Source organism: Anopheles marshallii, chromosome 2 (genome assembly GCF_943734725.1).
Source record: "Anopheles marshallii chromosome 2, idAnoMarsDA_429_01, whole genome shotgun sequence".
Taxonomy (NCBI): domain Eukaryota; kingdom Metazoa; phylum Arthropoda; class Insecta; order Diptera; family Culicidae; genus Anopheles; species Anopheles marshallii.
This window is the reverse complement of record NC_071326.1, coordinates 9,997,703-10,012,116: the sequence shown is the minus strand read 5'-3', so window position 1 is coordinate 10,012,116 and position 14,414 is coordinate 9,997,703. Positions and strand designations below refer to the sequence as shown.

At 41.8% G+C, this 14,414-nt stretch overlaps 3 protein-coding genes across 3 annotated transcripts; 1 reads left to right on the top strand and 2 right to left on the bottom strand.

The window, feature by feature from the left end:
* Positions 1-4,224: 4,224 nt before the first annotated feature.
* Positions 4,225-5,145, bottom strand: LOC128719389 (antigen 5 like allergen Cul n 1-like). Its single transcript, XM_053813014.1, has 3 exons — positions 4,852-5,145; positions 4,541-4,785; positions 4,225-4,468 (listed from the first exon to the last, which is right to left on the bottom strand). The coding sequence occupies exons 1-3, from the start codon at positions 5,143-5,145 to the stop codon at positions 4,225-4,227; spliced, it is 783 nt and encodes a 260-aa protein (XP_053668989.1).
* A 1,781-nt stretch (positions 5,146-6,926) lies between these two features.
* On the bottom strand, positions 6,927-7,873 carry LOC128709956 (antigen 5 like allergen Cul n 1-like). The gene is made up of 3 exons (XM_053804991.1): positions 7,580-7,873; positions 7,248-7,492; positions 6,927-7,170 (listed from the first exon to the last, which is right to left on the bottom strand). The coding sequence occupies exons 1-3, from the start codon at positions 7,871-7,873 to the stop codon at positions 6,927-6,929; spliced, it is 783 nt and encodes a 260-aa protein (XP_053660966.1).
* A 3,870-nt stretch (positions 7,874-11,743) lies between these two features.
* LOC128708807 (uncharacterized) lies at positions 11,744-12,197 on the top strand. Its single transcript, XM_053803787.1, has 2 exons — positions 11,744-11,946; positions 12,014-12,197. The coding sequence occupies exons 1-2, from the start codon at positions 11,744-11,746 to the stop codon at positions 12,195-12,197; spliced, it is 387 nt and encodes a 128-aa protein (XP_053659762.1).
* The last annotated feature ends 2,217 nt before the right edge of the window (positions 12,198-14,414 follow it).

The following is a 14,414-nucleotide window of genomic DNA, read 5'->3' as shown; positions in this document are numbered from 1 at the left end:
ATTATGAAAGATATCAGAGCGTCTGGGACGGTTGTTTTGTTTCCTGTCGAGCAAACTCGTGGGCATCAGGGTAGGCTACGATTTAATTTTTTCTTCACACAAAAGTTGAAGCTTTTCATCGTGACATAGCCGTTAAGCTTCAGACGCCGGCGGAGTATTGATGGAAGACGTGCGACTACGGCTTGCCTTTTACTGTATTGTAGGCTTAGGGAGTTAAATTAGAATGAGGAATTCGTGAGAACCTTTTCCGGATAAGGTTTAGTTTGCTTTTGTACTAACTGTGCCGTTATTGATATTAGGAAGCATTCGTACAGCACATTCGCAGACATTCTAAAGAAAAACGTCCTGGTAGCCAGGAAGAGAAGTTCGGAATGTTAAATATAATTTGGAGTTTGACAGTTTGAAAAGCAGTCAGTGTCATCCAACTTTAAATTATAGTAACATCGAATATCCCAACGGTTACTCAATCAAAACGTATCGAAATATATCCATTCAGCACTAACAATTGAGTTGCATGTTACGCATTCTTTTTTTATTTTACAAAACACCAGAAAGAACAGTGAGTTCACTTTAATTGGGAAAAAAGATATTGTTTTAAATTGGAAAATGGTTATTGTTTATTTTCGTTGGAACAAATCCAACGATCCGAAACAGCACCTCATTCATCGAAAAAAAATTGAACAATGAAATGTAAATTTCCCTTGCCAAACACTTTTTTGTTGAGTGACATTTAACCTACCTTCCGCGGTAGTCTTTGAAAATGGTCCATAAAAGCATGGAACGAATACAATCAATGTACGAAGTATCATAAAACAACGGAACGTTCATTGTAAAGGAACCAACAACTGCACAGGTGAGTGAGTGAGTTTCTGAAAATAAAACATTTATTTTGTTAAGAGTGGAATGTCTGTAATTAAATGAAACTTTCACCGTATCAACGTTTATACACACACGCATTCAGTTGGGCCGAATTTATAATGAAATTGTTACCAATCTGCAGTACAATACCTCCATAACGTTCCATTATTGCATGTTCGATGAGTGCGCTTCGTTCCTGTTTTTTTTTTTTTTTACTTGCGCAGTTCCAACTCGTTGCTGAACTGTGAAACACCATCTCGTTAAATTTTTGTCCGACTGCGACATATAGGACAACATGGTACACCGACATCCTCTGTGGTCACCGATAGAGCCCGATCCCAATCGGTTGACCGGAAGCTGTTTAAGCATAAACATGCCCCCATGTGCGAATAACTTTTCCCGTGTTTCTCCAGCGATTCGCCACCCAAAGCACTCCGCTAGGACGAAACAACCCACAACACCGAACCAGGGATTATGGATTTAATTTAACAGATCACCGATTTGTGCACCACTACGGTGTTGGGTTGGACCGGTTGGGCTGGACGAACCATCACCGAAATTTGCAATCTGTTTCTTATCGGCAAACATCTTGTCATGGTTGCCAGTGCAAAGAGAGAGTGAGAGAGAGAGAGCCGAACGCACGGCTAAGGTTTGCCGAAAGATTAAGGAAAACTTTACTCTAACTTCCCTCCACATGCTGATGGAATAGGGGACAAACGTACGCTGCGTCTGACAAGGGAAACTAGTAGAAGAATTTAATTAACAGTGTATCAGACGATGCCCGTACGGGTGCGCAGGAGGCGTTTGCTTAAACGGGGCAAAGTTTTGCTACCAATGGACTAAAGCGGTTTCAACAAGGAACGAAACTCCAACCAAGAGCCGGGGTGGAGAGCGAAGGATGGTTCTTTTTTTTATCATGCGTTGTTTCCGTTCCATCTTATCGGGCGGAAATATTCGATGCACTCGTAAATGTTAACGATAGCGCTCTGCAATTTCGATTGCCATCCTAAATTGCCCCTCAGCTTGATCGTCGATTTTATTAAGTCATTCGGTGCCACGAGTGAATGAGCCCTCGGTAAACATGGAAGTGTTAATTTGTAATCGCTAATCAAAAAGTATTTGCCAACCACTTCACATCATTTGGGTTCTCGTTACTGTTTTAGTACGCCAGTAATATCTCCTGTTGCATAGCATTAACGGCCAACACATAATGTTCGCCAATGCGATATAATTTCATTCCTGTTACATAACCTTTTGCTTTGTGAAGAAAAGTTCCCCAAAGAAAGAACGATACCACCGATAAGATAAAACTTGCCAATTGCCCCATTATCTATTCACACCGGAAGTGCATCGTCGTGTACTAAACTTTTATGCTTACCGTATCGTATCCGAGGGAAACAGTTTCACAAACGCAACGAAACCCCACGGCACTGCAGCACTTGCATTTCCAGCAGCAGTCTCGGTTTTCGTTAGAACTTTCTCACATTCCGGATGCTTCTATCATTAGCCTCGGAGGAATCCGGCAGCGAAGATTTTCTTCCCCGTCCTTCCGTTTCCGGCACTCGTTAAGGTGCCAGCACTGCTGTCCAACAACATACTCCGCCAAGTGTCGTTGTGCGCAGGCAAGCACACCCGTCCTGTCCGTGGTACCCACATGATCCTTGGAGAGCGTATCCCATCACTTACCTTCGAATGCGAGGTGCGTTCGCGATGTGTTCGCTCGCTAAGTTCATATGCCCGTGGTTTGTCTCGTGAATCGCCAACGGGGAGTATCACACCCGGGTTTGCATCTGCACGTCAAAGCTGTCCTGCGTCAATCGCACAGTAAGGCAGGTGTAATGTGCAGTAACACTTTTGCCGGGGGGTGGAAGCTGTACAGGGATTCGGTGTCACTGATTTCTTTTCCTTTGTGGGATCTTTCGAATATGTTCCGTGTTGCGGGAACTTTTTACTGGTTATCATTTATTTTTAGTTTCGTTCTTTCCGACGTCTATCGTTTTCTACCCTCCCGAGATGCCATTAGCGGTGGAGAGAAACCGTAAAGAGTTTTTTTCTGCTTTTCTAACTGAATTGTGCTTCCTTTACAATACTGACAGTGTGTGTATGTGTATTTCTTTTTTTTGTCAAAGAAAGACACGTTCTGCAGAAATATTCTTCGTACCCTTTTTTTGCACATACCTGAGTAAACTTTAGTCCTGTTGAAGAATGGTTTAAAATGGTAGTTTAATTTGTCTCCATTTTAAACAGCTGCTGAAAACTCTTCGTAAAATGAGCATAACACCCTTCAAAATGAGCATTGCACAGCAATTTACTCTTTATAGCCCATTGTCAACTCCATAAACGGAAAGTTGCATAAACTTTGCATAGAAGATCTTAAACCAACTGTCTGTATACCAAGCCTATTTCATCTAAAGTCGAATTCTTAACCTGAATGAGAATGCAATGATGTGCGAAACTAGCAAACCTCACACATCGAACATCACTGCGTCCAACAACGCAAATACCACAGTGTTTTAAATGATGGCTGTTTATCACAGACAAATACACAGCAAACTGCATTTCATGCTCCAATATCCCGCCCTGTCCCAATCAAAAACGCACCCCAGCACTATCAGCTGATGAAAAAGCACCGGCTACACACCATTGTTCTAATTAAATTTTACTCACCGGTGGTTTTGTGCGTGCTGTGCAGGGAACGAAAATAAAAAAAACGGCACTACAATAGGGCCACACTGCAAGCCGGGGGGTTGAAAATTAATTTAACAATTACCAATGGCAAACGTAAACTTTGGCTCGTAAATTTACCCTCAACCAACATGCTTTGGATGATGAGGTGGCAATGGCACTGCTGAGGTTACACTTTACACTCACAATCATCTGCCAAATGGTAAAATAAACATATCGTTGACTGTACCGGGTGGTGGACACTGGGGCGCAATGGAGGAACCATGGAGGACAGAGGTGTTCTAATTAAACGTTCAATAATTCAATTGCTTCCAGACCTAACCTACCGGTTTCGGGTAAATCCGCTTATAACTAAAGCGGCCAGTAATTTGGAAGCCTTATAGAAATCCTAGTTGATTGCCTCAACTTTCAAACAGTTAGCAAGTAATTAGCGGAAATAGAACGCTGAGAATAGCTTCTGAAAAGTCCTTATTTATAACTCAGCAAATGTAATGTTTCGTTTCATAGTTGAAATGATGTTAAGGTTTTGTTTCTTGCTACATGGTGTTTTTTTATTCGTGCACTGTTCGCGCACTACAGAACTTGAATTGAAGAACTACTCTCGAGAAATGACATCATAGAAGAAAATCTTTGTTCTAAGCAAAATCTGACTCTTTCATCACACAATTCGTCGAATCGTTATTAGAACGGCACAGACACCGGCTCATCCGGATTACACAGACCCTCGTAAGCGGTATTGCAACCGGTCGTACAGCCGGTACACGGATCTCCGGCAGCATACATCGGCAGACCGACGAAATCGGTGAAGGAATAGTTGCACACCAGGTACAGGAACGGGTCACCATTGTCGGACCACTGTGACATGGCGCACCCGATCTTGTTCGATTTGTCCGCCGCCATTACAGCGAAGTGGAAGATCATGGTGCTTTGAAAAAAAAGCGTGAAAGTAACATAAATAACGTGTGGCGTAACGTGAATGCATACGATTGACACTTACTGTTTGCCCGGATCGTACATGCTGTTGACCATGCGCGAGTTCACATCGAGACGCTCGTCCCACCAGGACGAGATGAGATCCTTGATCACCTGCGGGATGTTGTCGATCGATGGAGCCGTCGTTTTGATGTGGTTCAAATTCTGACCCGAGTAACGGATGCTGGCAGTGTTGTGACAGGCATCGTGCTTCTGCACACACCGGTTGGCATTCAACTGTGCCATCTTTGCCAACTCATCATCCCATGTCTAGAAGAAACCGCATTGTTGTAACTAATAACCAATGTTAAACGGCACAAACAACCAATAACTCACCATCGTAGTCATCTGCTTGGCCTTCGGAAGCCATTTTACTCCACCAGTTGCAATAGTGCTGCGATACTTGTTGTGCTCGTCCAGCATGATCTTCTTATACTCCTCAGTAACTTCAATCACCTGAGCACCTTCCGGACAGTTGCTGGTGAAGCCTCCCGGGTTGTTACACCCAATATGAGCGTCTCCGGGATCACACAGCTCCGGATCGCAATAATCCTGAGCCACAGTCGTCTTCAGCGCAGCTGCAACAAGCACTGCCAGCAGCAACACCATCTTGCCCTTTCCACACGACATCCTGAGAAATGTCTGCTCTCGTTTAGCACTGAACACAAATTGACGGCTCGAGCTTGCTTGCTACTCTCCTCAACGGACACTGACATTAAACAATTCGTTGGCAAGGAAATTTATACTAAAGCCTGCGCTAAGATACATTTTTTAACCCATCTAATAGCAGTTTGTTGCAGCCTTCGGTGATAATTTCTTACCTCATCATAGCGCTCAGATAAGCTTAATATATTTCTCTTCCACGAATGAGAGCAGCTGTTTCGAGATCTCCTTCAATAGATAAATCGCCTCGTTCAGATCGATCTAATCAAGCTATCTGAGTGGAACGCTCCCACGAGGTTGCTATTGCACTTTTGTTTTATGTTTATGACATGTTAATGAATCAAGAATTAAACTTTTGGCACCACAAGATATTGGAATAACTTCAAGGGAATTTGAACAGTATGAAAAGATCATCAAATTCTAGCAAAATAATCAACTGTATTTGCATCCTACATTGTGATGCTGAACAAGCTAGCCTTTTCCGCTCATATACAAAGCAAATGTCGTTCCCTATGAATAAAAAACGAAACCACATCAAGGTGATAATTGCTTCACGTATGATCTATGACGTCAATGGCAATCCGTATTGCATCGAGCGCTTTTGCTTATCCCACGGAACTCATCAGACATCAACGAATCGAGTTTTGTATTACACGTGATTGTTTTTAACGAGCGTAGCACTTCATCGTAAACTACTTCCATTGAATTGTTAATTTGATCTGATTATTATTTATAATTCCGATAGCAAAGGATCATACATAATTATTTTGATAATAAAATTTTGCAAGCTTTCAATATTATCTTTACTAGTCAAGGTTATTTCTTCAAATTACATTGGAACTGTGAAGACCTTATAACGAATCATGATAATTCTTGCAATTTAATAGGTTCATTTCATTTAATTACTTACTCACTTGTTTTCTTCCATCGAACGAAGTTATAGTGAATGTTTGAAGAATTGTTGATCAATAACCTTTGAAGGAGATAATTGTAACTTACATTTTCAAGTTTATATTACTCTAGTTAAACGATAATCCGAAAAAATATTTTGTGAGATAAAATTTAAATTCATGCGAAACTGCTTTCCAAACGGAACGGACCATTTATTAAAAAATAACATAACGATCCAGATTACATACTTTACAAAAAACCTAAGGATCCGATTTATCAAAGTTAGTTTAAAGAGATTCACACCGATTTGATTCGACCGAGTGCGATTTGATTAAATCAGTCGTTGCTGGCATACAAAACAGTTGCAATCAGCCAGACTCAGTAGCATGAAGGAAACAGTCGATAAAGCACAAGAACAATTTGCTATAATATATTTAGTTAGCCATTATTTCAAAACTTAGCCAATGGGTTTAGCGTGAACTTTATTGGTAATGCAACAGCGAAATAGTCTTCAGAAAGATCAGATTCAAACGTTGTCCTCATTGTAAGAGCCACCTAACTTATTCAGTAGACATGATATTGCAAGTAATTTCTCTCTCTAGTAAGGACGCCAAATATATTTCATTTACAGATAAACTCCTAAAAAGAATTAAAAATTGATGATTGAAAACAAATCATCATTTTCTACCTTATTACCATAACGAAAATTGTTAAACAAATCAAATAATGCTGATGAAAACTTTTGTTTTTATTGAACTGCGTCAAAAACATAATGCGGACACCGGATCGATTGTCCCCTAGGACACTCGTATCCCAATCCTCAAAAGTGGTCCTTTATCATGTACGAAGAAATTCACTTAATATGGAACGGAAACGGGTTCGTCGGGATTGCAGAGACCTTCGTAAGCGGAGTTACAACCCTTCGTACATCCAGAGCACGGCTCACCCTGGGCATACATTGGCAGACCAACAATGTCCGTGAAAGAATAGTTGCACACCAGATACATGTAGGGGTTTCCATTTTCTGGCCACTGGCTGATGGCGCACCCGATCTTGTTTGCCTTATCCGCAGCCATTACAGCGAAGTGGAAGATCATGGTGCTAGAAAAACATTAGTAGATCGTTAGAATGATGCACGTACTCGTCTCTGAATATTCATTGAGAAGCTAAACACTTACTGTCTGCCCGGATCGTACATCGCCTTAACCATGCGCGAGTTCACATCGAGACGCTCGTCCCACCAGGACGAGATGAGATCCTTGATCACCTGCGGGATGTTGTCGATCGATGGAGCCGTCGTCATGATGTGGTTCAAATTCTGACCCGAGTAACGATGTTTGGCAGTGTTGTGGCAATCGTCGTGCTTCTGCACACACCGGTTAGCATTCAGCTTGGCCAGCTTAGCCAGCTCATCATCCCAAGTCTGGAATTCAATGGGAAAACCTTGTATTGTTTGTCTCCAAAACCCCTTTGCAGCAATTCAACGCCAGCAATGTACACCGAATCTTACCATCGTAGTCATCTGCTTGGCCTTCGGAAGCCATTTAAGACCTCCAGTGGCTACGGTGCTACGGTACTTGTTGTGCTCGTCCAGGATGATCTTCTTCAGCTCGTCAGTCATCTTAACCACCTTGGCGCCGGCCGGACAGTTGCTGGTGAAGCCTCCCGGGTTGTTACACCCAATGTGATCATTGCCGGGATCACACAAATCCGGTTTACAATAATCCTGAGCCACAGTTGTCTTGAGAGCAGCTGCAACAAAGACTGCCAGCAGCAGCACCATCTTGCCCTTTCCACTCGACATCTCTTCAATACCCTTTGACACCGCGAATGAAGTATCCGATCGACTTCTAGCACCGTTCAGTGCCTTCTAAACACTGCTATGTTTGAGGGAAACTCCAAGAAAATTTATACTCTATTCGTTTTCCCATATAGATTACCGACACAATTTTATCAAAACAGAAGCATCAGATTCGATAGAATACCCTTCCACCGTTCTCTCACAGATGTTTTGCTGGGCGTAAAAAAACGATCGAGCTCAACAAATCACTAGCAAGATTCAAGCAACACGATAACCACCAGTGCAGTTGCACAATTAGGGCTTCGTAATAGATTAAAACCGATTAGCTTACCGATTATCTCAACGCGTATGGCATATCGTAAATTGCAAAAATGCAAATGTAATATTTTACACACAGATTACATTCGCTGATAAGATTTGAAAGACATTATGTAATTGTGCTGATAACAACCAGGTGTAGAAAAAATATCATATAGCGCCAATTAAATTGCAATCATGCAGCTGATGTCGGTTGATAGAAGCTTAGCTTCACGTGTGCACAATGGATTCAATTCGCACAGTGACGTAAATTAAACGCACCTTCGCACGTGTCCCTGGAACAAACGCATCGTTCTTCGTTTTGTTTTGATTTTGCATATCCCGCGTAGAAAAAAAATGTTTCAACTTTCAATAGCTTTTAAGTGAGCAGAGTTTACTAATATAAGCAATGATCTATAGATTAAGAGATCTGATCTTCTCGCGTGAGGTACCTTTACTTCAAACAGTTTTAAATCTATTTTATCAATAATATGCCTTCCAATATAATATCTTTGTCTAACGATGATTTTAAATTAAGTTTTCCTAAAGTTTTTTTCAGTCTATGTCCTTGCGTTTACTTCTAAACCCTTAAACTAACTTAAGAGTACGAACACTTAACTGACTGCATGAAGCAAGTGTACTCGGATAACAAAAGAGAAAATAAAATTAACAAATAGAAAGTAACAAAAGAAATTAGAAATCATTTGAAGGTTTTACGGAACCTTCACAGAATAATGTGGAGATTAACTCGTTGGACAAGTGATTCCAAAATTTACATCATGTCCAAAATGACACTAAATGTACTTTGGTCCCTTACGTTGGATTTTTATCCCTCTCAAAGCAGCATTAATTAATATGATGAAACCAAGTCCGCTTGACATTTTTACTCCTAATCACACTGTGATAAGCTCTCAACAATTCGTTACCATCGATTTTGTATTGATTGCTGTACAGAAGAGTTGCTCTCTGGAGGAGTGATGCGTCCTTTCAAAGATGTGTGAAAATATTTTCTTCAAATTTGATATTCTATGTATGTCGTATGTATGATAGAACGAAGTCCATCGAGTTCATCAGCGATACTTAACGCTCGAGTAAACAATGAAAATAAAAAAAAAACATAAAATGCACTTAGATGACGATTAAATTTTCCATAAAATTCGATTAAGTGCACTATTCCATGTGATTGCATACATTCAAGCGCTCAATGATTTGAATTATTCCCGGGAAGAGAAACACGCTGCTGGAGAAGAATAATATAAAAAAAAACCTTTGAAACATTTAGCGTGGTAAATAGTTCACATCCATCATCTATCAACTCCCGATGGATACGAATACTTTCCACACACACATCGGTAAAAGCGCATTCGTGCTGATTGATCGAAGCCGAAGGGTTTAGAGGTAGAAGTTATTCCACCGCACATCAGCTTTGCTAATTAAATCCATTTTCCATGCCCGATTAGCATCGCACCTCGTGGCTCTCCCGTTGATACTTAATCCACCACGCACACATACAATTCGCATCGCACTGGAAGGAAGCCAGAAAGGTGGTGAAATTGATTAACGTCAGCTCGGTGCGAATATGATTGAGTTGAATGATGGCACTGAAAGATCGGCATTATTACCGATGTTGATTGGTTTCCTATTACCTAGCACAAAACTATAGCTCTGAGGCGTACAGTGACCTCGGTTGACCCTGTTGGTGGAGAGTCCCTTGTACTTGTTGATCTGAAATAAAAACTCATAATAATTTTCAATCTATTGCTCCGGTTATGGTGCATTCAATGGGACATGTTCGACCTAATCACTTAAATCGGTATATTCTCCTTTGAAAATTGATCCGAGGATCAGGCATCAGCAATAGAGAATGATGATTGTTTTAAATTCGTTCCGCCACCGTGTTGGATATTAATTATTTCATTCGCTTTAATCTGGCCCGTGGTAAGCCCGAGCACATAAATTTAATTTAACCGACGCTGTTACTCACATTCTTCTCAGGACCTCTCGATCGACACATCACACTCTAGTATCACTTGCGTATGTTTGAGTATCACTTGGTGGGAGGAACTGTTTTGTTACTGCATTTTTTTCCAATTTTTTTTTCATCGCATTCCTACTCGACACACATGTTGCTCCTGGTAATGAAATGTTATGGGTGCGCATGCTACTGGGTTGAGCGACACCTTCATTACGGATAATCAATTTCAATGTGGTTATTAATTATTTCTCCTCAACGAACCATGGTGTCTGCCATGCTGGTGGTGGTGCATCAGCTGCGTTGCGTGTTTTTACCACAAACATTATCAATTCACTGCTGTTAAAGATTATTTTCATAATTTAAATCGCATCATGGCACAGAATAGAGGACACAGGATGAATAAAATGCAACTTAACTTCATTGCGCAACCAATTGGCAGAAGGTTAAATAATTGATGAATGAGCATTTTTTCCATCGTTTTTTGATGATTTTTTCATTGCGACACTCACGTGATATAGTTACATTCTTTCAACGTATCTGAACATTGGGTATGTAAATTCGTGTAGCGGTTGTTTTTTCTGACGCTGCAACTGCTGTGAGTTTTGTCTGTAGTTGCAGCATAACTGGCAATATGGAAATCTTCAATCGTATCGTAATATTACCAAAATAATTTATTAAGTTCTGCTTTGTCTTTTACTCTGTTTGAACTGGATAGTACAAGTAGAGGAAAACCTGTCGAAGGTTGGATGATGGATTGGTCTTCAGACGGGGGCGAAGACAAGTAGCATTGGACCGACTTTTATGGAAACGGGCTGTTTACCTGGCCACGTTAGTAAGACATGAGTTCATTTGTAACTAGATCAGAAAACAAGAAAAGACACTGACTCTTTTCGAAATAATAAATAAAACATTAGCAAATTCCGGTTAGTGGACATCTTAATTTCTTCTTCTAACGTTTGTTTTCAAATAATAAACTGTACATTTCACATCTAGATGGCGCTTTGCAGTATGCCTTGTGGAAACGGCGATAGCTGCGTTCGTACACTGCGCGAAATCGATTTCATAAGGGCAAGTTTTGATCAAATATTAAATTGTGCATAACTCCCGGCATAACTGAAAACGGAAGAAAAACTAAAACAGTAAAGTTACAAAAATTTAATAAATTTTGATGTTAAGCCTAATGTATCCTTTTCTAAGACAATACGCTCTGGGACGAATTAGGTAGGAACTAACAAAAAGTTAATAAAATCAACTTTTCCATGGATTTCGTGTCTGACAATAACCCCAAAACGTATTAAAAAGGACTGTAGTAATACATCAGACAATTTCATATTTTTCAAATTAACCACTTAAATCAATACGCACCTCACAGCATCTATGCATCATTCTTCATGAATGTTTCAACATTTTTACTTTATAACCACCCTATACTCCCAACATGTGAAAATGTTGAATAATTATGACAGCTACAACGTCCATAGTGCGTTTTTGACAGCTACAATTTTGGTAAACAAACAGTATACCAATAACAACAACTCTGCCGCTAATCGAACGAAAAACACAAAATAACAGCATAGATTCTAAATTCGGTCAATTTCACCATGTCCGAGGACGATAACTGGTCGGTAAATTGTTTCGATGCAAGCGACTGGATGCCATCGCCGGAAGAACTGGAAACGGCGTACTGTGCTCTGGAAAAGGGAACTTACACACTGGAACTGAACTGGAAAAACCCTGGACGCCGAGCACCTTCTCCGGCGAAAAAGGATGAACCAAAGGTTACCGAAATAGTTGATAAAGAAGCGTAAGTACCATTGCTTCTCCAAAAAAAAAACCATGTGCTTATACTTTTATCATCCGTTTCGTTCTAGTGCGGCTAAAAACAAAGAGTTCGATTTCATGGATGACGTCGCACTGCCACAAATGCGCGTCCGCGTCCAAACTTCCGGCCCGAAAGGATCCGCCAAAAAGAAGACAACCAACTTTGCCGGTGTGCTGGATCACATGAAGAAGCACGGCCGGTTAACACAGTCCAAGGATAGTTCGGGCACGTAACCGGGTGGGGTTGTGAACCGGAGGGGGTTGTGTTAATGTTTTACACTCTCGCCCCGCTGAACCTGCCCTGCCATACCCTGGTGTTTGGTGTTGGTCGGGCTGATATTTTTAAGTAACGTGCAGCGAGTTAACGCGGCAAATGGGAAATATTCGCGACCATGTGGTCACAACCCGTTGAACCACGTCAATCATGTAGCCGATGCCAGCGTAGTGAAAGGTGGCCGGTCAATGCGCGGTGTGGAGAAGGTCAGCAAAGGGACAAATTAATAGATCGATCGACCGTTAAACGACAGTAAACAGTTTATAAATAAAATTTACGATGAAGGTTTTACGCTTTGCTGCCAAACGTTGGTGGCAGGAAGAGCGAACAGACCCATAGCTGCTCTCGTCGTATATAGCAGGTGTTGCAATAATTCATCCAACACTATAGTATTTTTAATAAGCACATAATTTAATATATTTCATGTACGAGGAAGCATAATAATATTAATCCTTTTATTTTCATGCGATGCCGTGACTATACGCGGTTGACAAAAACGATCCGAAACATTGTAAATAATATTCTCAGGTCGTAAAGAGCACAGTAACGAAACACCTATTGCAAGGTATCATCTCACCGTAGCGTAAAGGCAATGTTTGTGTATGCGGCACCTTGGACACAGGGTCCACAGGGTGAATCTGTTATATGCAGGTCCGACTGGCAAAGGTCCAACAATCATTAGGCGAAATTCCTTTCGAATCGTTGCGCGTCATGTTTTCTGGTCAGGAAATGTGTTTCAAAGTTTTCGCGCACCGGATCAATGGTGACATTTTTATAACTCGGTTCTGCATTCGATTCGGGTCACGAACTCCCTTTTTATGTTCCCAACTTTGTACCCACAAGAAACCTGAAGATGATGCCCAAATTACTAGCATTTCAAGAACTCTTGCAATAATTCCAACCTTCCCCATAGTCCATCGGTACGGCCGAGCCATATGTGGTTTGTTCGGTGGCAACTGAGCAACGGTGCGGAACACTCGTGCCGTTTTCTTCAACAAATCCCCAACAATATTTCACATTCCCGGCGCGGTACAATGGATTAACCTGCCGTAATGCAGCAGTGAGTGGGCACGGCGGTCGGTGGTGTTGTGTGGAAGCTGCACAAATTCAAACCGCTAAACGCATCAAAAATGTAAACATTCTACCGACGGTACACGCCATTGCCCGGCCGGACTCGGACCGATTGAAAACCGATCGACCACCGGGTTAAAAGTAAACTGACTTTTCCTAAGGTGTTAAGGAAATCTAGACGCTAGACGCTACGATGTGTTTCCCTTTATCCACAATCGGGGTGGTATTTTTTTCCCCCGCATGAGTGTAGTTCATTTGTTAAACTAGTGAGTTACAAGAATAGAATTCAATGAAAATGGATGGAATTTCCAAATCAAATCAATTCCCGGACGGAACCCAATCAACGTGTGGAAGACAATCGAGCACAGAATTTTCCACGAAAAAAGCCCCCCCTCAGACTATTGTGGTGCGTTCAATGTATACTCGATGTACGTCCAAATCAACCGCGACTGGCCGCGACCAACTAAAAGTTCCGGCGTGAGAGTGAGGAAAATTATTATACCAATATTTACACTTACTAAAACTGGACCATTTTATGTACACAACCGGCTTGACCGGTGGAGCTGATTTCACTTTCAAGTAGACGGTAAAGGTAGTACGAAAGCGGAGAAACTCGCACTCGCCGTCCTGTTTCCACCATTCCAGTCCATCCGGTGGATAGGAAGATTGAAATCTGTAAGATCTTGCCCCACGGTGTTTGAATAAACAGTGTCCAGTCCAGTGAATCGCAGCTGTTTTGGGACCACAGAATCCAACCCCCGTATCATTTCCAGGTGGGACTCCCACTAGACACTGCTGTGATCTTTACAACGCGCAGTGACCGGGCCGCAAGCTGCTACGTATCTTCGTGGCGTGTAATCTCCGGACCAAACAGGATCACAGTGAAAGTATGCTTCAAAGCGCACATGTTTGAGTCATCTGTTCGAGACCCGCGCCGCTTTTGGAAGGGTTCGTTCTGCGTAGGGGAGTCCCCCGGTAGTCCCGCCGGACCGGATTTAGCAGGAAGGAAACACAGTGTCGGTGACGCGTCGTGCGCCGTGCTTCGCCTCCGTCCGCCTTGCTCCGTTTTGGTTTTCTGGTGCGTTCGTGCCAGCTGCGCCACCGTT